The sequence below is a fragment of the Catharus ustulatus genome, chromosome 20 (genome assembly GCF_009819885.2).
Source record: "Catharus ustulatus isolate bCatUst1 chromosome 20, bCatUst1.pri.v2, whole genome shotgun sequence".
In the NCBI taxonomy this organism is placed as follows: Eukaryota; Metazoa; Chordata; class Aves; order Passeriformes; family Turdidae; genus Catharus; species Catharus ustulatus.
The window spans coordinates 2,477,025-2,498,729 of NC_046240.1; the positions used below are offsets into that span (position 1 = coordinate 2,477,025).

General features: G+C 54.6%; 5 protein-coding genes across 10 annotated transcripts in view; 1 reads left to right on the forward strand and 4 right to left on the reverse strand.

Annotated features, from left to right (window-relative positions):
• DHRS7C (dehydrogenase/reductase 7C) overlaps nt 1–4,028 on the reverse strand; it is a 19,932-nt gene extending 15,904 nt beyond the window's left edge. Inside the window, exon 1 of one of the 4 annotated variants that reach the window (XM_033076692.1) lies at nt 3,960–4,028. Coding sequence is in view for 1 of the 4 variants with exons in the window: in XM_033076689.1 (XP_032932580.1) it covers nt 843–870 (28 nt within the window). In the remaining 3 variants the exon portion in view is untranslated. Of the gene's footprint in view, nt 1–73; nt 118–842; nt 929–1,921; nt 1,982–3,959 lie in introns of those variants that run through there. The other 3 variants (XM_033076691.1, XM_033076689.1, XM_033076690.1) reach the window with 3 other exon arrangements.
• BLOC1S3 (biogenesis of lysosomal organelles complex 1 subunit 3) lies at nt 3,999–5,319 on the forward strand. Its single transcript, XM_033076695.2, has 2 exons — nt 3,999–4,073; nt 4,354–5,319. The coding sequence occupies exon 2, from the start codon at nt 4,357–4,359 to the stop codon at nt 4,831–4,833; it is 477 nt and encodes a 158-aa protein (XP_032932586.1). The 5' UTR covers nt 3,999–4,073; nt 4,354–4,356; the 3' UTR covers nt 4,834–5,319.
• Nucleotides 5,320–5,626: 307 nt separating this feature from the next.
• Nucleotides 5,627–8,494, reverse strand: CCDC61 (coiled-coil domain containing 61). 2 transcript variants are annotated; one of them, XM_033076685.1, is made up of 14 exons: nt 8,409–8,494; nt 7,843–8,003; nt 7,680–7,762; nt 7,432–7,586; nt 7,230–7,358; nt 7,059–7,134; nt 6,900–6,982; nt 6,699–6,811; nt 6,525–6,603; nt 6,353–6,417; nt 6,189–6,267; nt 6,055–6,112; nt 5,895–5,961; nt 5,627–5,811 (listed from the first exon to the last, which is right to left on the reverse strand). In XM_033076685.1, exons 1-14 carry the CDS (start codon nt 8,426–8,428, stop codon nt 5,714–5,716), a joined length of 1,266 nt encoding a protein of 421 aa, XP_032932576.1. In that variant the 5' UTR covers nt 8,429–8,494; the 3' UTR covers nt 5,627–5,713. The 2 variants fall into 2 exon arrangements, with proteins under 2 accessions (XP_032932576.1, XP_032932575.1); XM_033076684.1 differs by having other exon boundaries at nt 6,055–6,118.
• Nucleotides 8,495–9,505: 1,011 nt separating this feature from the next.
• On the reverse strand, nt 9,506–12,853 carry LOC117005462 (protein ADP-ribosylarginine hydrolase-like). Of its 2 annotated transcripts, XM_033077080.1 has the most exons (7): nt 12,746–12,853; nt 12,456–12,679; nt 11,652–11,750; nt 11,463–11,568; nt 10,860–10,939; nt 10,607–10,790; nt 9,506–10,140 (listed from the first exon to the last, which is right to left on the reverse strand). In XM_033077080.1, exons 1-7 carry the CDS (start codon nt 12,754–12,756, stop codon nt 9,768–9,770), a joined length of 1,077 nt encoding a protein of 358 aa, XP_032932971.1. In that variant the 5' UTR covers nt 12,757–12,853; the 3' UTR covers nt 9,506–9,767. The 2 variants fall into 2 exon arrangements, with proteins under 2 accessions (XP_032932971.1, XP_032932972.1); XM_033077081.1 differs by lacking the exon at nt 10,607–10,790 and having other exon boundaries at nt 10,860–10,970.
• A 2,209-nt stretch (nt 12,854–15,062) lies between these two features.
• On the reverse strand, nt 15,063–19,849 carry LOC117005436 (ubiquitin carboxyl-terminal hydrolase 17-like). The gene is made up of 9 exons (XM_033077049.1): nt 19,669–19,849; nt 19,107–19,217; nt 18,501–18,571; nt 17,880–17,962; nt 17,535–17,646; nt 17,159–17,299; nt 16,842–16,942; nt 15,750–15,888; nt 15,063–15,116 (listed from the first exon to the last, which is right to left on the reverse strand). The coding sequence occupies exons 1-9, from the start codon at nt 19,847–19,849 to the stop codon at nt 15,063–15,065; spliced, it is 993 nt and encodes a 330-aa protein (XP_032932940.1).
• Between the last annotated feature and the right edge of the window lie 1,856 nt (nt 19,850–21,705).

Genomic DNA, 21,705 nt, shown 5'->3' on the forward strand with positions numbered 1-21,705 from the left:
ATCCAAATTGCAGACAAAACTCACAAGAGAATTCTTTTCTGTTCCAAAAGGTACAGAAGATACAATTACTTACCATAGCTATGAAGACTCCAGACACAGACAGAGCATTCTATTGTATTTTTGCAAACCTTTGCATTATGGATTTAATGAAGATCCTTTAGCACTTTCACAGAGCACTGATTTGTTGAGGCTGCTTGCCCTGAATGAGAGTGGCTATGTATGGCCTGGTGACAGAGGCACTGCCAGAGTAAATATAGCCTGCCCAGTGTGCCCTGCATGCCTGACCTATCTACCCCAACTGCCTGGGCAGTCACAGAAGAGTTCTTAGTATAGAATCAATTCACCTGTACAAAAACCACCTCTCCTTCTGCCTTGTGCTCCATTGCATCTGCTCATGATGTCCCCATTTCTTGTGATTTACAAGAAAGATTTACTTGTCATTTGTGTGATTAACACATCGAAACATTTGTGTAAACACCGTAATAGGTCTTCAAAACCAAGCATAAAGCATTTGAAATAATGCCAATAGGAATGATGTATGAAATAATGCCAGTTTAACAGCAGGAATGTATGAAATAATGCCAGTTCAGCAATAGGAATGGTGCAGGAAAAGGTCTCTGAGCACGCTGGCTGGGGATCCAGTGCATCACACAGAGCTGCAGGAGCTCAGTGCTGGACACCAGACCAGGCTGGCATCCTGTGCTCCCAGGGGCTGCAGGCTGCTTCCCATTCCTGGTGTCTGCAAGACAGATCTGTCTTTTTCCAATTTTCAATTTGGAAATTTCAACCCTGGCAATTCCAACTTAAGACAGGTGATCTGCATTTTACTTTTTTACACTTACCTCTATTTAACAGTTCGTGCAGAGACATAATCTGTTCACACTAATAACAGAATGGTTTGGGTTGGAAAGAACCTTAAGCCTCATCTTGTTGCACTCCTGTGCCATGGGGAGGGACAAGTCCCACTTGATCAGGCTGGTCCAAGCCCCATCCAATCCCCACCCAGGTTCAAGGCTCCAAGTCTTGAACACTTTGAGGGATGGAGAAGCCACAACCTCTTTGGAACACCTGTGACACCAACCTCTTGAGTAAAGGTTATGTTTCTAAAGTCTTATCTAAATCTATCCTCTCCTAAACTAAAATCTTAAAATACTCTTAACACTGTACCTCTTTGACACTATTTACCCATGTAAAAAATTCTTTGGTTTTTTATAGCCCCTCTTCAAGTACTGGAAGGCCACAATGAGGTCTCCCCAGAGCCTTCTCTTCTTTAGAACACCCCCAGCTGTCCCAGCCTGCCTCCAGAGCAGAAGGACTCCAAGAACATCCCAGGTGAGATCTCACAAGAGCAGAGAATCTGCTAACCTGACAACCACCCTTATTGATTGACCTTTGGAGTTCTAGGAAGAAGAATGATTTACCATAAATCATCCCTGTTTTGCTTCTTAAAAAAAAAATCATATTAAATCATATTACTGTCTTAAAACTGCAAGTTCTGACAACCAGATTCATAGTTCTGTTTGTGCTGTGTAACTGGTCACCTAAACTCTAATCTTCCTTTCCAGTGTGAGAATGAAATTCTACAAATGACAGTCATTGATGCTGGAGATTTCCAACAAAGAACAAGGACTTCATGGTCAGTTCTGCAGGTACCAGGGCAGCGGTCACTCTGGATGAGTGGGAATGGTAGAAGATTATTTGAGTGTAGGAGGGGGTGTTCAGACATAGTTTGTAAACCTAACTTGCACCAGAAGCTACTGACTTCAAGAATCAAGATGTGTACTCTTGCCTCAGTTGAAGTTGCCTGCCAAAGAACCCAAGGTTTAAGATTTCCAAATCACAGAACTCTATGTGTCAATGTGTGAAACACGGAATGCATTTCTAGCTAAAAAAGACATGAAAAACAGATAGGAATAACTACCTGTTTTTCAATTCAAAATGGTCACAGTGTACATCAGCTTCTGCAAGCCAATGTAAAAACATTGAGTCATGCCAGGCCACCTGCAGCAACAGAGAGGAAATCCAATTTTCCTTCATTCCTAAAGCCCCAGCTATCTTCTCTTACTTTTAAAGCATCAGCTTTTAATAAACAAATGAGCAGTTTCCTATCAGCAACTGAGCCAGTTTGTTCCCTTTATGGAACATGACGTGTTGTTTGTTTAATTCATTCAGGGTTCTGGAAACATTTTTCCTGGAAAGTTGAAACACTAAAAAAATAAAAAAGCACACACTAGAGATAGAGGACACACACTAGAGATAGATGAGTTCCAAGTGATTTGTTTCCAAGTGAACCAGAAAAAGGTATAAAAAACATAAAAAAGTAAGACTAGGAAAAAATAAATTGAAAAAACTTGATAGCCCACAGTGTGTTATACTGTAAAGATAAAATGCTATCATTTTCATTAATATAATGAAAAACTGTAACGGAAACCTGCCAGAGTCATCTGGAAAAATACAAATATACAGTGACTGCATTAAGCAAAACACCCAAATCTTCTGAAGCACAAAAATCTCAGTCTGGTGAAATAAGAGAAATGTATTATGCACTGCCACCTTCAGAGCACTGTTGGGAACTCCACAGGAACAAGGATATTTAAAAATTGTTCTAGAGGGCAGTTCCCATAAAAGGGGTAAATCATGTAGAGAGAAACTTGAACAGAAGTAAGGTTTTCTTCCTCCCTCAGCTGCCTCTGAAAGTCTCTATATCCTGAGCCCCAGGAACTGTCCCAGCTGATGCCAGAGCTGAATAGTGTGTGCCCAGATCTGGAACCTGATGGAGATCTAGGGCTTGTTTCCTTGCAATTCTCAACCCAGGTGGCTGTTTGAGAGCATCACCATGCACTTGCAAAAAACCTGCATTACTGACATTTCACATTGTTCAAAAGTGCTGTACATTCTTTGATGTTCTCTTTGTGGGGCAGTGCTAAGGGTGCTGGGGTGGGGGGGGGATGCAGGGTGCTGTTGGGGGCTCAGAGTGCTGCAGGAGGTGAGGCTGCTGTGGGATTTGGGGTGCCTGGGAGCCCAGGGCTGGGTGCCAAAGAGGTGCCCCCGGGGTGCAGGTGCCACACCAGCCCATGCAGCAGCAGCTGAGGGGAGGAGGCCCTGCACATCAACACCTGCCTGCACCAGGCTGAGCTGATGCATAACCCCTAGCAGTGGCACATCACCAGTGCCATGCCCTTCCAGCACAGAAAGTCTCTCCAAGTGGGCCTGGTCCACAGCCATTCTTGGTCAGGCTATAGTACCCCTCCTGGGTCTGGTCCTGGTCTTGCTTCCCGTGCCAGTCCTGGGTCTGGATGTGTTGATCATGTTGGTCCTGGTCCCCAACATGCTCCTGATTGTGGTGTCCCCCATGGTCCTTGTCCCACTCCCAGCTGTCATCCTGTATCCCAGCTGTTGTCCTGATGCTGCACATGTTCACCACCATGGTCCTGGTCCTAGCCCTAAACCTGGTTCTGTTCTGGACCCTGGTCTCAGGCCTAGTTCTGATCGTTATATCGTAGATATGAGGGGCCTCTACACCGTCCCCCAAAGCCCCAGATCCCCACAGATCTCTGCAGCCTCGGTGCTCTAGAGGCATCACGGGCTCTTCCCCAGCCGCTGGGGGCTCCTAGAGGCCCTGCCCTAGCTGCCCAGTTTGGAGATGAGGATGAGGTGTGGGACCGTGCCAAAGGAGTTACAGCACTCCAGGCAGGTGGCACGGGTTAGTCTGTCCTGTCCCAGAAGGCCACCAGACTGGTCACACAGGGCGTGCCCTCAGTGAAGCCGCGCTGGCTGGCCCGGGTCAGGTCCTCACTGCCATGAGTCCTGTGCCGTGCCATCCCATCGTGGTTCTCTGCATCCCATCCCTGTGCTCTTCTCGGGCCTTGCTGGATTCCGTACACAGAGGGCTAAAGTAGCCTCTAACAGCTGTCAGCTCCTGCGTATTTAAGGGCAGTTTCCCGATCGGTCTCACTCACGAGCTCTTTAATCAGACTGGCAGCAAAGCCCCCCCCGCCATGATGAGTGCCGGCACTTCCGGGTGAGGTCACGTGGGCAGCGCGTCATGTGACCTGCGGCGCTGCGGGCAGGAGGTGCGAGCGTCCGGGGGACAGGGGGAACCGGGATAGGGGGGACCGGGATAGGGAGGGACCCGGGATAGAGGGGAAGCCGGGATCGGGGGGGACCCGGGATCGGGGAGACCTAGGGTCACTGCCGGGGCCGTGGGGCTGCGGGAGCCCCCGGGATGGCTGGGGGACCGCGCGGGTTGGAGGGGTATGAGCACGGAGGGCTCGGTGAGGGACTCCGCAGGGATGGGCCCGGGATCCTCGCCCCGGGTGCTGCCCTCCTGACGCACCCCGTGTGCTCCCCCAGGGCATGGCCGCCTCCCGCCCGCCCCGGGTGGTGCCGGGCGAAGCCTCCGAGAGCGACTCGGAGCCGGAGCTGCTGGTGGAGACGACAGGGGAGGCCCCCGGAGCCGGGCTGAAGGTGCCGGGCGAAGCATCCGAGACCGAAGAAGAGGAGGAGGAGGAGGAGCAGAGGCCGAAGACGCCGCCGGTGCCGGCGGAGGAGCCGGCGGCCGTGTGGGGGGGCGGCCCCTCGCTGCTGCAGCAGCGGCTGCGGGAGGGCACGGGGCGGCTGCGGGGCGCGGTGGGCAGCGCCTTGCGGCACAGCTACGGCAGCGCTGCCCGGAGCCTGGGCGGGCTGGGGGGAGCCCTGAGCCGGGCACAGGTGACCGCCGCCGCAGCCGCGCACTGCCTGCGCCTGGCCCGCCGCGATCTGCGCGCCGTGGCCGACACCATCGACATCGTCACAGCCTGTCACCTCCTGCCCGACATCCGCGGGCAGCTCTGACTGCCACAGTTATGGGGCACCGCCTGCACCGGCCCCGCTGCGGCTGGCGCCAGCGGCAGCACCATCTGCCAGACATCTGCGGGCAGCTGCCAGCATCACTGCTGTCCTCGGCATCACCAGTAGCGCACCTGCCACGGCAGGGTGGTACCTGATCACCGTCAGGATCATCAGTGCAGCGTCCTGCCGAGGGTGGAGCTGTGGTGGCACCGAGTCATGTTTGCAGCACCCCACACTGACCCTGGAGACCTCTTCTCAATGGTGGCACCATCACCAGTGTAGCCACAGTGACACTGAACAGTGCTTTGGCACAGAGACTGCCGGTCTGGTGCTCCAGGACCTGCATGCTCTGGTGACATCATTGCTGCTGGTCCCCTGGCCAGCTGCTACCATCCCTGAACTGCAGCCTGGTGCTGGCTTCTCACCATTGTCTCCAAATGCCACTGTTTTATGTGACATTGAACTGAATAAAGCCGTGGTGGTGTCAGAGCCATAGTGGGGAGCTTGGCCACTATGAAGACATTATGTCTGCTGTGAGGACAGTAATGTGGCAGAAAGGGTGACAGGCTCACCCTAGGGTGCTGGGACAGAGTAGGGTGACACGGCTGCTGATGTCACATTGCAGTGGCCTTTGAATTCACTGGTAGCCTAGGGGACAAGGTTGGTGGCCTGGGCTGTATCCCACGTGTCTCCAAGCACTGGTACTGTCACCCTCTTGTGATGTCCCTGGTGCCCCTGGCTCCAACACTCCGTCCCTCCCAAAGGACACCACCCGCACCCCAAGAAGGACACACTCTGGGGTCACACAAGCGTTTATTTGTGGGGACAGTTGTACCACACCATCACTGTCACACAGGGACAGGGTGTGTGTCCCTGGAGGGGGTCACATGCGGGTGTTCAGGCTGTCCATGTACTCCTGCAGAGCCTGCAGGCGGGCATCAATCTCAGCCAGTTCAGCTGAGGACTCCTTGATATGGTTCTCTGGGGGGTGCATGAAAAAAGGGTTAACAAAGGTCTGGACTGGGTATCCCTCAAATATGTAGGGCGTCAGATGGGGGTCTCACCTTTACCAGGGCGCTTGCCACCAGTCCTGCACCCTGGCAGCTTGCGGCTGGCAGCTGGGCGAGACACCTGGGGGGAGGTTGGGGGGTTACCAGTGACCTCCTGGTCACCCTGCTTTGGGATGAAGAGGGGTGGGGGAACCCCAAAGGGGCAGCCACTCACCATGCAGGGGCCATTGCAGGACGAGATGCTCAGGGGTCTCCGTGTACGGGTCACTCTCCTGTCCCTGCCCAAGGCGTGGAGGTTAAAGGGTGCTAGAAGGGATGCCCAAACATCCTGCCCAACCCCAGCATTACCTGCAGGGCACGGGCTCAGGGCGCTCACTGCCTTTGCTGCCAGAGCTCCCTCCCAAGCGACAGCTCCGGGAGCTTTCAGCTGCAGGGAGAAATGGGAATGGGGGGAAGTTAAAGGAACCCTAAAGTCAGTGGGGCACCCTCAGCTCTTCCTGTTCCCCACTCACCAGACGAGCTGCGCCTGTGGCTCCTCGCTGGACTGGTGCTGCCAGAAACCCCTCCACGGCGCTGGCTGCACCCAAGGGAGATGGAGGTGAGGGGGATCACTGGTTTGAAGGGGAGAGAAGGCTCCCCAGGTACCAGGGATGGATGGTGACAAGCTCAGTCACCACTGCTTACTTTCTGAGCTCAGCTTCCTTCTGCCGGCACTGCCGGGCCCTGACAAAGGCAGTGGGGTCGAAGCGTGGTGGGCGGGAACCTGGCAGGGGGAGGCAGAGGAGGGGGTCAGGGTGAGGGGGACAGGAGCTGTGTCCTGTCCCCACTCCTGGGTGTGTGTTCCCAAGCGTCCCACACCTGCAGGTGATGGGGACTTTGGCGAGGGGTGACCCCGGCTGCTCCTGTGGCTCTCCAGGGATGCTGAGCGTCGCTCCTGGGGGCGTGGGGCCGGGCTGGCAGATTTCTGGCGGCTGCCAATAGGACCAGTATCATCAGGGGGGGACAGGGGGACACCCCAGCATCATGAGAGTCCTCCTGCAGGGTTCACCCTGGCCTCACCCCCTCTTGCAGGAGGCCAGTTCAGCTGTCAGGTTCTTCACCCGCAGCTGCAGCCTCTTCTCCGATGCCTTTGCCTGGGTCAGCTGTGAAGGGGGAGAAAAAGTTCACTGTGCATCTGGCAGCCCCTGTCCCTACCAAGAGCAGGTCCACCCCTCCCACCTCTGCAGCCATCTGCTGGTACTCGCGCTGGTGCCGGGCCTCTGCTGCCCGCTTCTCCTCCACTGCCTGCCACAGCCTGGGGGGGATGGCAGGGGGTGGTCTGGGGGTTCCTTCCTCACCCTGTGAGATAGGCACCCCCAAACCCTTCCGGCTGTCACCGGCCCCACTCACGCGTCCCGCAAGTGCTGGGTCTCCTCCAGGCGCTGGGCCCGGAGCTGCGCCAGCTGCTCCTGCAGCTCCCGCACCAGGGCCACGAGGTCTGGCCGCCCCGCGTAGGGCAGGGGCAGGGGGTAATGGATCCTGGAGGAGAGAACGTGGAGGAGATGAGGCTGGTGTCACTCCCCTGGGACCCCTGCCTGCCACCCCCTGTCACCTATCGAACTCCACGGAGTAGACGAGGATGAGGTAGCGCTTGGTGTTGAGGGGGGAACGGGTGGAAGGGGGAGGCCGGGTGACCCCCACTTTGCGGCTGTGCAGGGTCTCCAGGTCGGTGTAGGTGAGCAGCTCCAGGCTGACAGAGTCGCTACTCTGCAGAAAGTTTGAAAAGCAGGAGGGCTCGGTGGGACACACCCCACCCCAGGTACCCCCAAAACGCCGTGTGGGGGAGCAGCACGGCCACACCTGTGTCAGTGCCGACTCCAGCATGCTGCAGAAGATGCCAAACTGCTTAAAATTCCCCGTTTTGCGGGTCAGGTCCTCGATGACTGCGAGCAGGGGCAGCACATCAGTCAGTGGCAGTCGTGGGAGATCCCCTCAGCCCCCCCTGGTTCCCTCCGGCACTCACAGGTGGCATCGAACTCGCCCCTCCACAGGTCGGCGGTGCCGTGAGCCTCCACCTCCACCCGCAAGGTGCTGCGGGTCAGGGTCACCCGCACCGTGTGAGCCCCGGGCCGGAACGCGCACTCGGCCTGCAGGTACCGCGGCTCGGCCATGGCGCGAGGGCGTCTGCGGGCACAGGGACCCTGGGCAGACAGGGGCACTCCCGGAGCACAGAGAGCACCCCCGGGAAAGGAGACCCCAGCAGGAGGGCTCGAGACAGGTGAGCTGGGGTGGATTCTGGGCTGCTGAATGCAGAGCGGGACCACTCACTGACGGGGTAGGAAGGGGAACCCACAACACCCCGAGTGGTGACCGGACAGGACCTCAGAGCTTTTGCTGACTTGGGCTCCGCTGGGGGCGGGCGCAGTCTGAAGGGGTGGAGAGAATGCAGAGGAACAAGGGGAAAGCCATGGGCTTGGGCCTGCTGCCTGGGGAGCAACGGGAGTCCCAGGGCCTCGGGGGCCTGTTCTGGGGATACCGGGAGAAGGGAAGTGGGGGAGGCCCGGACGCGCAGTGACGCTCAGCTGATACCGGGAGCAGCCCTGCCGCATGGGAGGAGGCTCACCACCCGCCGCGATCTCCGCGCCGCAGCCGCGCCCCGCCCCGCCCCATTGGCTGGCCGCACCGCCCTCCGCCGCTCATTGGCTGCCGGCGCCGCCCGTCAGAGCAACGCCGTTAGCCGCTCTGCGATGCCATTGGTTGTCAAGCGAAGCTCGCCCCTCCACTGCGCCATTGGTTACTGCAGCTGTCACTCATTCCTTGGGGGCGAGGTGGAGCCGCACCTGCCCGTGGCAGGCCCCGCCCCTTCTCTTGCACCGTGAGGGGCGTGTCCGCCATTGATCACGGTCCGGACCCGCTCCCATGGTGGATACGGGACGGGCGAGTTACTGGGCCTGGGGCAGGACGTCTGGGCTGGATATGGGGGGAGGACAGAACCAGAGGCAGAGAAGGAGGGCACTGGCAAATTGCGGAGCAACCGAACCTCGAACCTGTTTTTATTAACCATTGAGAGACCGGGGAAATCTGGGGCGATGCCCCTAGAGACCCTAGGACGCCACTAGAGGACCCCAATATTTAGGAGGATTACCCCCAAATTACAAAGTTTGGCCCTGAAAGGATTGGAAAGGGCAGCCCCAAGGCTCCAAATTACCCCCAGAATGTTGCAGGAGGTTGACCCCAAAGAAATATGGGGGAGGAGAGCAAATACAGCGCTCCTCAGCACACCCCCGGGACTTGCAGCAGCCCTCCTCAGGCAGTGTGTGGCCATGGGTCTGTCTGCGGTGGGTGACACTGATGGCATGGTGAGATCAAACTTGGTACCTTCAAAATTACACTCTGGGCCCTCCAAATGAGTCTTAGACTTGAAAAACACAAACCTTGAATATATAAATGTGGTTTTGTAGCAAGAAAATGTCGGTTTGGACCTTAAATTGACTATTTAGTCTTCCAAGTGCGTAGGCTTTGGTGATTTAAAAGTGGTGCTGTTTTCCTTACTTTTGAGGACTGCATTGGATAAATAAAGGTTTGCACTTGAAAAACTTGGGGCTGAATCTGAAGAGTAATGCTCTGGACCTTAAGCCCAGGCAGAGGCAGGACGAGAGGCGCAGAACACAAATGCAGACCCAGGGTGACTCTGGAGATGTTTTTTACTGAGGGGTGGCTGAGGCTCCTTGGCCAGTTCTGGGGAGGGCTATGAGGGAAAGCAGCTGGCGTGGTGTCCCTGGGCTTGCCTTGGACCCCAGCACACCCTGAAGGGTCTCCCAGGCCAGTAGCACCCAAGCCCCTCCATGACCCCATGCAGGTCTCTGCTGTGCCCTGGCAGCCCCAGCAGCTTTCCGTGGAGAGGGACAGCAGGGGTAGCAGGGACAGCAGGTGGTAGCAGGGACAGACTCATGGTGTCCCCCAGGCCAGCGCGTGCAGCCGGTGGGCAGCGTCGCGCAGCCGCCCACGGTGCTCGAGGCGGCAGTGCAGCCCCGGCGGGACCCCGGCCAGCCCCTCCCGTAGCCCCCAGCAGCCAGCAGCGATGGTCCCCGTGGAGTCACTGTCCCCCCCGTGCAGCACAGCCCTGGCACACAGCTCTTCCCAGCTCCTGCCAGCTGCCAGCAGGGACTCCAAGGCCACCATGGGTGCATCGTGGCCGCTACGCCCTGGCCACCCCTCCAATGCCCAGCCTAGGTACTCTGTGTCCCGCTCAGCTGGGGATGGGAGGGATGGCACCCGTGGTGGGCCACGGCCTTCCAGGAGCCCACGGGAGTCCAGGTACCTGCAGAGACACGGGGACACTGAGGTCGTGGGCCACCACGTGATACTGGGGCTCACTGGGCTGTGGCTCTCCAGCAGCCCCTGTGACCCCAGATACCTGTGGGGACACTGGGGACAATCAGGAAGCCTGGGGGGGTGTCATGGCACTGGGCACAGCAGGGACACCAGTAACACCAAGGATACCCCAGGGACACAGAGGTCACGTCCCCAAGGATGGCATCTCTGGCAGGGACATGAGGGATGCTAGGTGCAGCAGGGACAGGATGGGCACTGCCAGCCCTGTGAACGGACTGGGCATCAGGGTCAGCAGTGGCACCAGTGACACCACTGTGATGCACTGCTGGGGCTGGCAGAGAAGCTAGCTGGCATCAGTGGCACTAATGGACCCTGAGCCCTTCTCAGGATCCTTCCTAACCCCTGCCTTGTGCTCCCAGTGTCCCCCCAGAACCCTCACAGTGCCCCCTCACCGGTGCCACGCCTCCCCAAAGAATGGCCAGGCAGCAGCATTGTCCTCCACGGCCACCCCGGTGCCCTCCACGTAGTCCCATGCCAGGGGCAGGACCCGCAACAGCTCAGCCCCCCAGCGCTCTGGGGGTTCACCTCGAGCCCCCAGTGCCCCAAAGAGGGCCACTGCCAGTGCTCCGAGGTATCCTGTGGGGACAGGGGGTCAGGGGGGTTCTGCCATCCCCTCCAGCCCTCCCCTGCCAGTCTGGCACTCACCAGTGGGGTGGTGGTGGGTCATGCGCCCGCTCTCGATGCTCACCCGGATCAGGGTCGGCAGCTCGCAGGCATGTGGGTACCTGCACTGGCATCAGACCGGTCCCCACCCCCCTGCTCCTGTATTTCCAGCCTTGTCCCCATTCCCACACCACCACCCTTGTCCCTGCTGTCCTTGTCCCTGCTGTGCCCATCTCCTAGCCCCATCACTTCCACGTCCCACTCTCAGCTGCTCTGTGACCTGTGTCCCTCTTCCCTATTGCTATCCCCATGTTCTCTGTCCCCAGCCTCCCATCTCCAGCACCACATGTCCCCAAGGCCTGGACCTTGTCCTCTCCAGTTTCACCAACCCCATATTCCCACCCCATCCCTTTAAGTCCCCTTCCCTCGAGCTCTGGCACTGCCATTTCCCCAGCCCAAACATCCTCATGTCCCCACTCTCCACCCCCTTATCCCCATCCCGTGTCCTCCTGTCTCTCCCCATGTCCCTATGTGGAGTCCCTGTCTCCCCCATTCTACCCATTCTAACACCTCCACATCCTCGCATCCCCCAGCTCTGACACCACCATCCCTGTCCCCACGAGTCCCCGCTGTCCCTCTGCCCACCTGAGGCCGATGGCCAGGCTGCGCATGGCGGCCCCGCAGCCGGTGCCTCGGGGGTTGAAGGGGATGCGATAGCCCTCGGGCTCCCCTGGCCGCAGCTGCGAGGTGCCTGGGAGGACATGGGGCCGTGAGGCTCCCTGAGCTCCCTGAGCTCCCTCTCTGCCTCTCCCCGGATCCTTGGGCCCTGCTCACCTAGGATGCTGCTGGGTCCGGGCTTGCGTCCCTCCATGTCCCCCATGGCGGCCACATAGCGGCGAGCCAGCTCCTGCAGGAGGGGTTCCCCCTCCAGGCCTGTGCAGGGGTGTGAAGACCCCCCAGGTTACCCAGGCAGGCAAGGAGAGGCCCCATGCACCCCCCAAAACTGAAATGGGAGAAGAAGACCCCTATTGCACCACCCCCAAAAATGTGGGGAAAGGGAACACTGCCCCACAAAACCCCCCAAAACTGGAGGGGAAGCAGGACAAGTTTTGTGGAGAAATGGAGAATGCTCCTGAGTACTCCAAAGTGAGTGAGAAAAGGGGTACCCTGCCAGGTTCCCAGAGTGGGAGGGGGAATTGTCCTTGTCTCCAGAACCCAATATGGGAGGAAAGGGCAGATAAATGAGTGAAAACACAGACACAGACAGACTCACAGTCCTCACACCACCCCCACCCAGAGGAAATGAGGATACACATCCCCCCAAGCCTCTCTGGAAACCCCTAAAAGGTGGGGGGAGTGGAATGACGATGCCCCAAAGCCCCCCCAGAGCTCCTCCCATCAATCCTCCAGTCTGAGCCAGGGATGTAATGGGAACCTTCCCGACACATCCCGGGGCTGTAAGGGGAAAGCCAGACGCACTCCCAGACCCCACCAGGCAGCCCAAGGAACAGAGCAGGGACCCCCCACCCCCTAGGGGACACACCTAGGGAACACACCCCCCTGTAGTGCCAGCCCGGGGCACCATGGAGACCCCAACCCAGGCCCTTCTGGCAGGGGGGTGTCACGGAGTCCCCGCACCTGTGGCCAGCCCCTCGGCGGTGGCGAGGTGCAGGACGGTGTCGTCGCTCACGGGCCACTCGGGGGGCTCCAGGCTGATGGCTGCCAGCCCGCCCAGCTGGGCCAGCTCAGCGTGGATCTGGGGGCCCGAGGTGCAGTATTCCCAGCGGCCTGCCCGGTACCCCAGCGCGTCCCCCACCCCGCTCAGCACCATGGCAGCCTCGTAGGCCTCCACCGAGGGCACCCTGCAGGAACAGAGGGTTCAGGGGGTGCCAGCGGCGGGGGAGCCCCGGGGATCCTGGTGCACTCACGTCTCCTCCATGGTGGAGCAGCTGGGAACGCCTGTCAGGCTCAGGGCACGGGGCCAGTGCTGGCCAGGCGCCCTTAAGGGGGACCAGAACACCCTGGGGATGTGGGGTACAGGGCTGCTGCTCCCACAGCGAGGGGGAGAAAGCAGGGAGGGACTCCAGGGGCATCCTGGGTGGGGGAGGCAGAGGGAAACAGAGGCTCCAGGACATCTCTTTTTAGGAGCAAAGCTTTAAAATGACAACAAAGTATCCTTTGAGGGCACGAAACCTAACTTCAGAGTTCAAACTCTCTATTTTCAAAGCTCGATTTTTAGAGCCCCAAGCCCACTTTTTGAGATCCAAACCTTTTTTGGAGGGTCCAAATCCCTGTTTTACCACTCCAAGTTTCCACTGGAGTGCCTGAAGCCCTCTAGTGAGCACCAAAGCTTTATTTCCTGGGGAGAGAGAGGTTCATCTACATTATAAGGTCCACGAGGTCATTTGTAGCATCTCACCAATTAATTTTTTTCATACCTAAAGCCTCAATTTTGGGGCCAAAATCCTAATTTTTGGGCTCCCAACTTCTCTTAGATTAGCTGTTGCTTTTTTTCAGGGCACAGAGTTTCATCTTTTGAGTATAAACCCTCATTTATTGGACAGAAATCCTGCCTAGTCTACAAATCTGCATTGCGATGGTCCTAAACGTGATGTTTCCTTCCCAAGCTCTTAGTTCTGGCTTCCTAAACAGCTCCTTTTAGACCCACAAAGTCTTATTTTTAGTGTCCAAAGAATGTTTCAGTTCACAACTTCTCTTTTTGTGAGTTCTAAGCAGGGTTTTTCCTCTCCAAAGCCTTCTTTTCAGGCAAGTTGGCTTTTTTCACAATTTAAAAAAAAAAACCAAAACAAAACCCAAAAAACAACAAAACCCCTGTTCTTTCTTGCTTGGTCACACTCGACAGAAATTAATGTGCCACCTCAGACAGGGTTTGGTTCTGAAGGCAAGTTTACTGTTTGGATCATAACCTCCAGGCTGATGATTATGAAATAACTGAATTCTTAATAATTGGTGAAATCTGGTGGGGCAACAACAAAACTTCCACACTGTGTTCTGGAGGGCAGACTTTGGCCTTTTCAGAAAGCTGATTTGGAAAGTTCATTGGGAAACAGCCCTTAAAAACAAAGGGGTCCAGGAAGGACGGATGTACTTCAAGAAAGTAATCTTGAAGGCACAGCAGCACGTTTTGCTGTCCCTGTGTGCTGAAAGATAAGCTGTTGAGGATCACAACCGGCCTGGACGAGCAGGGAACTTCTGAAGGGACTTTTGTTCTTCATGGCCAAGCCTCATGGTGGAGGAGTGAGCAGCTGGCAGAGCTGTGCGAGGCTCTGCAGTGTCTCTGAGTGCTCCCTTACTAGAGGCAGCACTTGGAGGGCAGTCAGGGCAGTCTGCTGGTGCTCTTTGTGCAAGCTGCTCCATACTAGGGACACTTTTGGTACTTCATGCACTCCTTGCTATCTGCCACTGCACAGCTCAGATCATCTGCTCCTCCCTCATCCTGGCTGACAATCTGCCCTTGTCACTGCTGCAGTGGCACAAGTCCCCTGAGCCAGGTACCACTCCTGGTGTCCTCTTCCAACTTGCTGAGCGTTCTCTCTGCCCCAGCATCCAGTTCAGGAAGACATTCAACAGGATCAGCCCCTGACCCTTGGGAGATGCTGTTTGTTCCTGGCCCTCCAGTATTGACACATCCAGCCGATGTCCTTTAGAGTGACTTGAACTCCATCTTTAAAAGCAACAGATTGCTGGATGCAAGCACACAGCTTTCAAAATCCCATCACACAAACATCACACAGTGCCTCCAAACCAGCTGCCTCAAACCTACGAGGAAGGAAACACCCTTTAAATTGCTCTTCCAGGACCATGTCACAACCCACCAAACAGAGGCATGATGTTCACTGGGAATTGTCATCAGGCTCAACAAAGACATTGCATGGTGTGTCAGGGTATTTGTGTTTTATTGTTTCCATAACTCTGGCAACCAGCCCAAGATTTAGGCTCAAAAGTTTCTAGCTAACAAACCCTTAAATTCTACATGAGGCTCCTGCTAGTGGTGGCTAACAGGCCCTCTATTTCATCTAGTACACTTCAGTAACTTCTCAACTCCCACCACGAGCTCCTCAAAAGTGCTGGTTAACCAGCCACAAGACACTTGCAGAGGCTCCCCACTCCCTCAACGAACTTCAGTGTGAAGCACAGGGTAGAATATGATAGCCATGCTTTGCTCAGATAAAGCAAGGCAGGAGAGAAATAAAGACAGAAAAAGGGGAGAGAGAACAAAGCTTATCACCAGTCCATAGATCCCATGTTGGTTCTAGTGTGGATGGTCTGGAGCTGGGACTGCAAGACAAAAAAGCCAGAGAGAAAGAAAGAAAAAAGAGACGGGGGCCCAATTGGCTTCCTTTAGTAGTTGACTCGATGCCTACCTCTGACACAGACTAAATTTTTGAGCTGGTTTCTTTGTGAATGCACAGCCAGCTCTTTTTGGAAGTGAGCATGAGTGTCCAAGCAGGGAAGGACTTTGGCTCAGCACAGTGCTGCCCCCACCTCTGCAGGACTGTCTCCTCCAATGACCTTTCCTATTGTAATCATCAGAATATTGGAGACGAAACATACTTAGATCTGGTGCTGCACAGGCCAGCAAGGGGCTTTATTTCTGGTTTTGGCTTTTCTGCTTGTTGATTCCAAAAAGGTTGTTCACTTCAGATGCTGTGCTGCTGCAATCATGCAGGCTGTGTTTGTCTGCCATATGTCTCTGGGATGTTAAAACCACCACATTGGCTGGTAAAAGCTGGTGATACCCACAGCGTGGCTCCAGAGACCATAGTCGTGCCACGAGGGTCTGCCCAGTGCACTCTGTACTGGAAAGGTTTGCACCCAAGCCAGGCCTACTACAGGAACATGCTGGTAGATCCTGATCCTTTTGGAGGGCCCGGGAGCTGTGGCACTCGTGGGAGCACGGTCAAGGCGTACAGGACTGGTTCTCTTCCTCTTCCTTGTTGTTAAACTGCTCTTGGTGCCGTTGATGGTGCAGAGATCATTGTTCCCCTGTGGGGATCTGCTCCGGACCCTCTCCCTGGCATGGTTCCTCTGGCTGGGCACCACCTTCATCCTACCAGGCAGAGCCTGTGGCACTGCAGATCTTGCCTGCTGGTGGCTGGCTCCTCTCTGGCCCCGTGTGGAAAGGGCATATGGTGGTGCTGGAGAGGAAGCCATCATTTCTCTCGTTTTCAGATCACAGCACCTGGAGGTAAAAAGAGTTCTCTCTGCTTCAGGCATTCTTTGTAGGTTCCTCTGGGATTCAGTTGCTTTCTTGGAGCAACAGAGAGACTTCCCTAAGGTCACCAGTGGTAAGTTGAACTAGGGTCCTCCCACCAGGTCTGCCACTGTCAGAGCGAGTCCTCATCTTTTTACCCTCTATGGCCTCCACTTCACAGAATCCCAGAATCTGGATGAGAGAAATCTCATTCCAGCCGCCATGCCATGGGCAGGGACAGCATGCACTATCCCAGGCTGCTCCAAACCCTGTCCATCCTGGGCTTGGACACTCCCGGGAACGGGGCAGCCACAGTTTCTCTGGGCACCCTGCGCCAGGTCCTCACAGGGAAGAATTTCTGCCTAATATCTAATGTAATCTAATGTAATCTAATGTAATCTAATCTAATCTAATGTAATCTAATGTAATGTAATGTAATCTAATCTAATCTAATCTAATCTAATCTAATCTAAATTGTTCCCTCTTTCACTTTAAAACCATTTCCCCTTGCCCCATCAGGACACTCCCTGACAAGGAGTCCCTCCCCATCTTTCCTAGGCTCTCCCTTTAAGTCCTCTTCTCTACACGAGCCAGCTGCAGAGAGCAGACAAGGGCCAGTTTCCACAGGGCAGCACCCTAAAGGCCAGCAGGGAAAGAGGAGGACTGCAGTGAGGCATCTCACAAGTGACAGCACTGAAGGATGCAGGAAGGAATTGTCTCCTGTGGCAGAAACACTCAGGAGGAGGAGAAGACAAACAGCTAAGAGAGGATAAGGAAATGTTTCTTGACCACATGGTTCTGGTTTTTACCTGGTATAAAACAACAAGTAGGCTTGCTGCCCCAGAACTGTATGGATGTCACAATTTTCCACATAGTCGTCATCCATCTTGTACCACAGCCCATTGCTGGCCTGCAAAGAAAGGCATCCAGTTCTCAGAGGAACTGCAGGGTTTCTCCACCACACCAAAGGCAGAAAACTGCCAATCCCGGAGTACACAAAAACAAATCCAGTCCAGTCCCAAAGGAGACCTTCTCCCCCAAAACTCTGGCTGCCAGGAACACTGCTGGGAAAGTTGATGTTTCCCAACACACATTTCTCCAGGTCACGATGGGAGTTGCTCTTTACCTTTGTGTAGCACAAAAAGTGTCCCTCAAGACAGGTGTCCCCACTGTGAACCACGATGGCACACAAGGAGTATAGGAGGGGTTCTCCAGCTGTGTCTGACATGTATGGCCGAAGATCCAAGTACTCAGGATACTCCACAAACTACAGAGAGACCAAGAGGGCTCAGAAATGAAGCTCAGCTGCCACATTAAAAATAGCCTTCAGCATGTAATGCCTTGGGTGGCTGGAAACTGTTCTCAGCCAAAGCAGATCTGTCAGAGCTCGTCTTTTCATGGGAATTCTCTCCCCAGAAGGGAACACAAAAATCCCAACATCTTGCGACAGAGCTTTGGGGAATCTTCTGCCTTAGAAAGTTGCACTTCACTTGCACACACACCTTGCTGATCTTCACGCCATTCTGTTGGTCGGCCCTTTCCAGACACAGCGTGAGGACTCTGGGTGCACGATGGACTGTAGCGTTCTCGGAGGCAGCAGCTTTCTTCTCACACCTTGAAACCAAGCACACAGCCAAGTGCTGAAATGCACCCACTCTTCCCCAAGAAGGCCACGCAACCTTTCTCCTGTCCTCACACATCCTGATGCTATTTTAGGGTTATTCAGGGGCATATGGAAAAAGTTGTGTCTTGTTATTGTGCATTAAAGCTCCTTGAGAAGATGACTTCTGTTCAGGGCCATGCAGCCCCTCATGGCTCTGGGGTTATGTCGTGTGGAATCATCTTACTTGCTACATGTGAAGCACTCTTTCTGATCCAGCTGCTGGGGTGTGACACAGTCCTCCAGAAGTGTGGTGATGGATGAGGCTGCCTGGAGGAGTGAGAAAGGATCTGCAGAAAATGCTCTCCCACAAACACTTGCCAGGAGTCGACAAGAAGAGCCAGGCAGCTGATGCTGAGGAGAGCCAGCATTACCCAGGGAGGAGGCAGAAGGAGGGTGTGAGGCTGAACATTTCCCTCATGTCCCAGGGACTCCCAGAGTCATCAAGAACTCCCTCTGTGTTGCCACCACTCAGTTCAGCTCCCAGTGGCATGCAGGGGCATCAACAGTGAAAACTGATCCTACCTATGAGCCTGGGAGCCAGATAGGGATTGAGGGAGGGCAAAGGAAGGAGGAGAGTATGTCAAGAGTGCAGAGGGGGCAATGATTGCTAGTGCAGCCCAAAGCCAGCACCAGAGGGAGACCAGTGCCATGGCCTGTGCAGGACACAGGTGACACTGTGCTTTCCCCTTCCCACTCACCACCAAGCCCCCTTGTGCTCACATGATAGGTTTTTAAAACAAGGGCTTTGATCTGGAAAGCTACAGGGGCCTTGGAGTGTATTGAAGCTCAGTTGCAAATCACTTACTCTGATATCAAAAGTGACATCCAGGAAGGCCTCGTAGGAATCAGCAACTGCTTGGCAGCTCAAGCACTTGACTGGAAGGAAAATCAAAATGCTGAGTGAAGTTATTGATTGTGCTGGTTTATGCTCGTGGGTTTCCCTATGCCAGTCATCACAGCAGCAGCTGCTTGTGACAGGCAGACAGAAAGGCACAGACAAGCCAAGTAAAGCAGTCATTGTGGAAACACACCTGTATATTTCATGAAGCCCCCAAAGATTTCATCCACGATGGTAGTTTGTTGGGAAGAGACGCCCAAGCTGGAAATAAATGGCAAGGCAGAGAGTTACCTCCTCCGAGGGTTTAAGATGGAAAGGTCTGGATGTCAGTTTTCCTTGATGGGAAAAGGGTTTGGGAAGATTGAAACTTGCAATTTGCTTGTGCTTACTTGCTGCTTCCACTCAGACAAGCTCTGTGCATGGCACTGAGAGTACAGCGCAAGAACTCGTAAGCGCTCCCCTGCCTGCTATAGTCAAACTGTTCTCCTATGACTGAGAAAGAGTTTAGTAGCTGTCCACTAGAAGAAGGGAAGACAAAGAGGAAAAGCTGTCGAAGCAGCCAAAATAACTTACATTTGAGGTTCTTGAGGATAGCTCCAGGCACAATGGCACTGGCTGAGGAGCACAGGACCTTCCTGACGTGGGCTTCCATGGTGCACATCATGCAGAAGCCTTGGTGCTGACCTGAAGAGGGAAGGAGGGAGGGAGCAGGGAAGGGAGGGACAGAAGCTCCTCAGGATAACATCTCTGTTTCTTGGGAAACCTAATGGAGATCTTGAAGTTCTAAGAACAGCCTACTCTTCTTTACTCCCAAACTACCAATGTCCCAACAAGTCCAGGACATTTTAGTGCACAGAAAACATGCTTCAGAGGAGGCTTAAGTGGCTGAAGTGTTCTGTGGAATAAGGCAAGAGAGTTGATCTTGCAGGGATAGGAACTTGGGGCTAGGAAGAGCATTCTGCAGAAGGTGAGTGCACCTTGATAAGACAGGCATCTTTCAGCTGATGCTCTCATAACATAAGCTCATAGGGCTGAGAAAGAAGAGCTGCTGTTCTCCTTTAGCTGAATGCATGTTCTGGGAATAGTTGGCATGTGCCCAAGAGATTTACAAGGAGATGTTCCCAGAGGTACTCACACGCCTGGCTGTGCTTGGAAGACAGTAGGTAGTTGGCCAGAGGCGGTGTGTATGTCAGGCACTGCAGGATCACATTGATGTAGCAGGAATTGCCCACGTTGAAGAGTCCTGCTCCAGGTCTTTGCTGCCAGTCCATGCACATCTTCTCCAGGGGAGAGACAATGCTTTGTGGCAAAGCCATTCCCTCGGCAATGTCTGCAGGGAGATGGCATTTGAAAAGAGATGAGGCAATGCTGTCACTGAAACCCATATTCAGATGTTGAGTTGTCTACAGGAGCACCAAGGACAGCAGCTCAGAAAATCAAACGACTCAGAAACATCAGGGAATGCCTAACACCCTGCTGACATGTACAGGCAGGGAAGCAGTTTTGGAAAACTCTTCTCCTGTGTACTCTGCCAAACTCTCCTTTCTGGGCCTCAGGCCACCTTCCTTTCCTTCCAGAGTCTTTCATTTCCAAGACTCACAGGAGCTGTCACACCTTGCAGCCATCACTCCTCTTGGGAACAGAGGGCAAATCTTTGGATGGCAAAGCTCTAGAAAGATCTCCTCCACAAAGATCAGGTCAGCACCAATCCCATCACTTGAAGCAAAAGGAAATTAATTGTAGCTCAGCACAATCATTTAGAAACCCCAAACATGACTCACAAAGCACCTTCAGCTATCCAAAAAGGTTTGGTGGTGATTGTAGCCGTTTTCCGGGATGAAGAATGCTTGGGCAAAGGCAGGCCCACGGCGGGAGGAGCCCAGATAGCCTGTAGGCCAGCTCAGCCCAACTAGCTCTCAGTGGCTCGTTCCTCAGGACACCCCTCAGCGGGCAGGTGAGGTCACAATTGCTGGAGCAGGGCCCCTCTGTGACATGAGGCCACATGGCAACATGTCCCTTGGAGAGCACAGAACCCATGGCCTGGCACCTCTCCCAGCTGCAAGTCCCTGGAGCAGGTGCTGTGGACAAGGGGCTGTTTGTGTGCACAGCTCCTGCCCCTTCCAGCAGCTCCAGCAGCCAGAGGAGCCAGAGGCTGCTGGGGGCTGGAAATGAGCGTGGGCACAGTTGAGCTTGGTACACTTTGGAGTGCTGGGGCCTTCTGTTCCAGTCTTGCCAGCTTCTTCCAGACTTTTAGGCCCCTAAAGCTCCTTTTGAAGGAGGAAAAACCTTCTGTTGTGGCAGTGAAGCATCCTTTGAGGGCATAAGACCTAATTTCAAGACCCTCGTTTTCATTTCCAAAGGCCCATTTTTAGTGCTCACAGACCCAGTTTGAAGACCCAAAGTCCCTTTTCGAGGGTCCAAAACCCTTTTTTACAGCTCAAGGCCTCCAATAGAATGCCCAAAGCCCTCTAGTCAGCATCAAAGTGCTGTTCCTTGAGTCCAGAGAGGAACCAGTAGTTTCACCTCAAATTTCTAAACAGTCTCTGCGAGAGTGAAAACAATTTCTTAGCACAAAATAATTCATATTGCCATTTGGATGTGGTGCAAATAAGAGTTTCTACTTAGGAAACATTCAGTCCCGACACAACTGATTGGAGAGCACGTTTGCAGCTTGGCTAAGGTTTTGGGGTGGTTTTGAGCTGGACTCTGGGCTTTTCCTTATTTTACAAGTCAGCAACACTATGGTGTGGGAGTTCTGAGGAGAGCTGACAGTGCCCAGGAAAAAGCCAAGATCTCTGTGCCATCCCCATCCATGGGAGAGCTCTGTTGTGGATCCTGGCTCTCAGAGACTGCAAGAACGTGATCCTGCATAGGGATGGGAAGGAAGATGAATCATCTCATCGTTGGTTCTGCAGTTTATAGGGCACACAAAAAAAAGTGAATTTCAGCCCTGCCTCTTTTTTCTACAACAGTCCGTGTGGGAGCAGCTGCTGAACATTGTTGGTTTTGTGGCTGGGCTCTGTGGGCCTGGAAGTGCCTGAAGGTGCAGAGATGTGTGCTGGGACAGAGAAGCTCTTGGCTTTTTCCTGGGCACTGTCAGCTCTCAGCAGAGCAGCCACACGATAGCGCTGCCGACTTGCCAAAGAGGGAAAGCACCGAGCCCAGTCCGAGA

Bases quoted from the DNA above. Each gene is read 5' to 3' on its own strand.
- BLOC1S3 (XM_033076695.2), top strand. From the start codon at position 4,357: ATGGCCGCCTCCCGCCCGCCCCGGGTGGTGCCGGGCGAAGCCTCCGAG.
- CCDC61 (XM_033076684.1), bottom strand. From the start codon at position 8,428: ATGCGGCAGGGCTGCTCCCG. The intron at 6,604-6,698 runs GTGTGGGACGCT...TCCCCCTGCCAG, and splicing joins AAAGTCCCCATCACCTGCAG to GTTCCCGCCCACCACGCTTC. The intron at 6,418-6,524 runs GTAAGCAGTGGT...CCTTGGGTGCAG, and splicing joins AAGGAAGCTGAGCTCAGAAA to CCAGCGCCGTGGAGGGGTTT.
- LOC117005462 (XM_033077080.1), bottom strand. The intron at 11,751-12,455 runs GTGCGGGGACTC...ACCCCTGCACAG, and splicing joins CGCCGAGGGGCTGGCCACAG to GCCTGGAGGGGGAACCCCTC. The intron at 10,940-11,462 runs GTGGGCAGAGGG...ATGCCAGTGCAG, and splicing joins AGCCTGGCCATCGGCCTCAG to GTACCCACATGCCTGCGAGC.
- LOC117005436 (XM_033077049.1), bottom strand. From the start codon at position 19,849: ATGGCTTTGCCACAAAGCATTGTCTCTCCCCTGGAGAAGATGTGCATG. The intron at 18,572-19,106 runs GTAAGTTATTTT...TTTTCCTTCCAG, and splicing joins TATCCTCAAGAACCTCAAAT to TCAAGTGCTTGAGCTGCCAA. The intron at 17,300-17,534 runs GTGTGTGTGCAA...GTCTCTCTGTAG, and splicing joins ATGGCGTGAAGATCAGCAAG to TTTGTGGAGTATCCTGAGTA.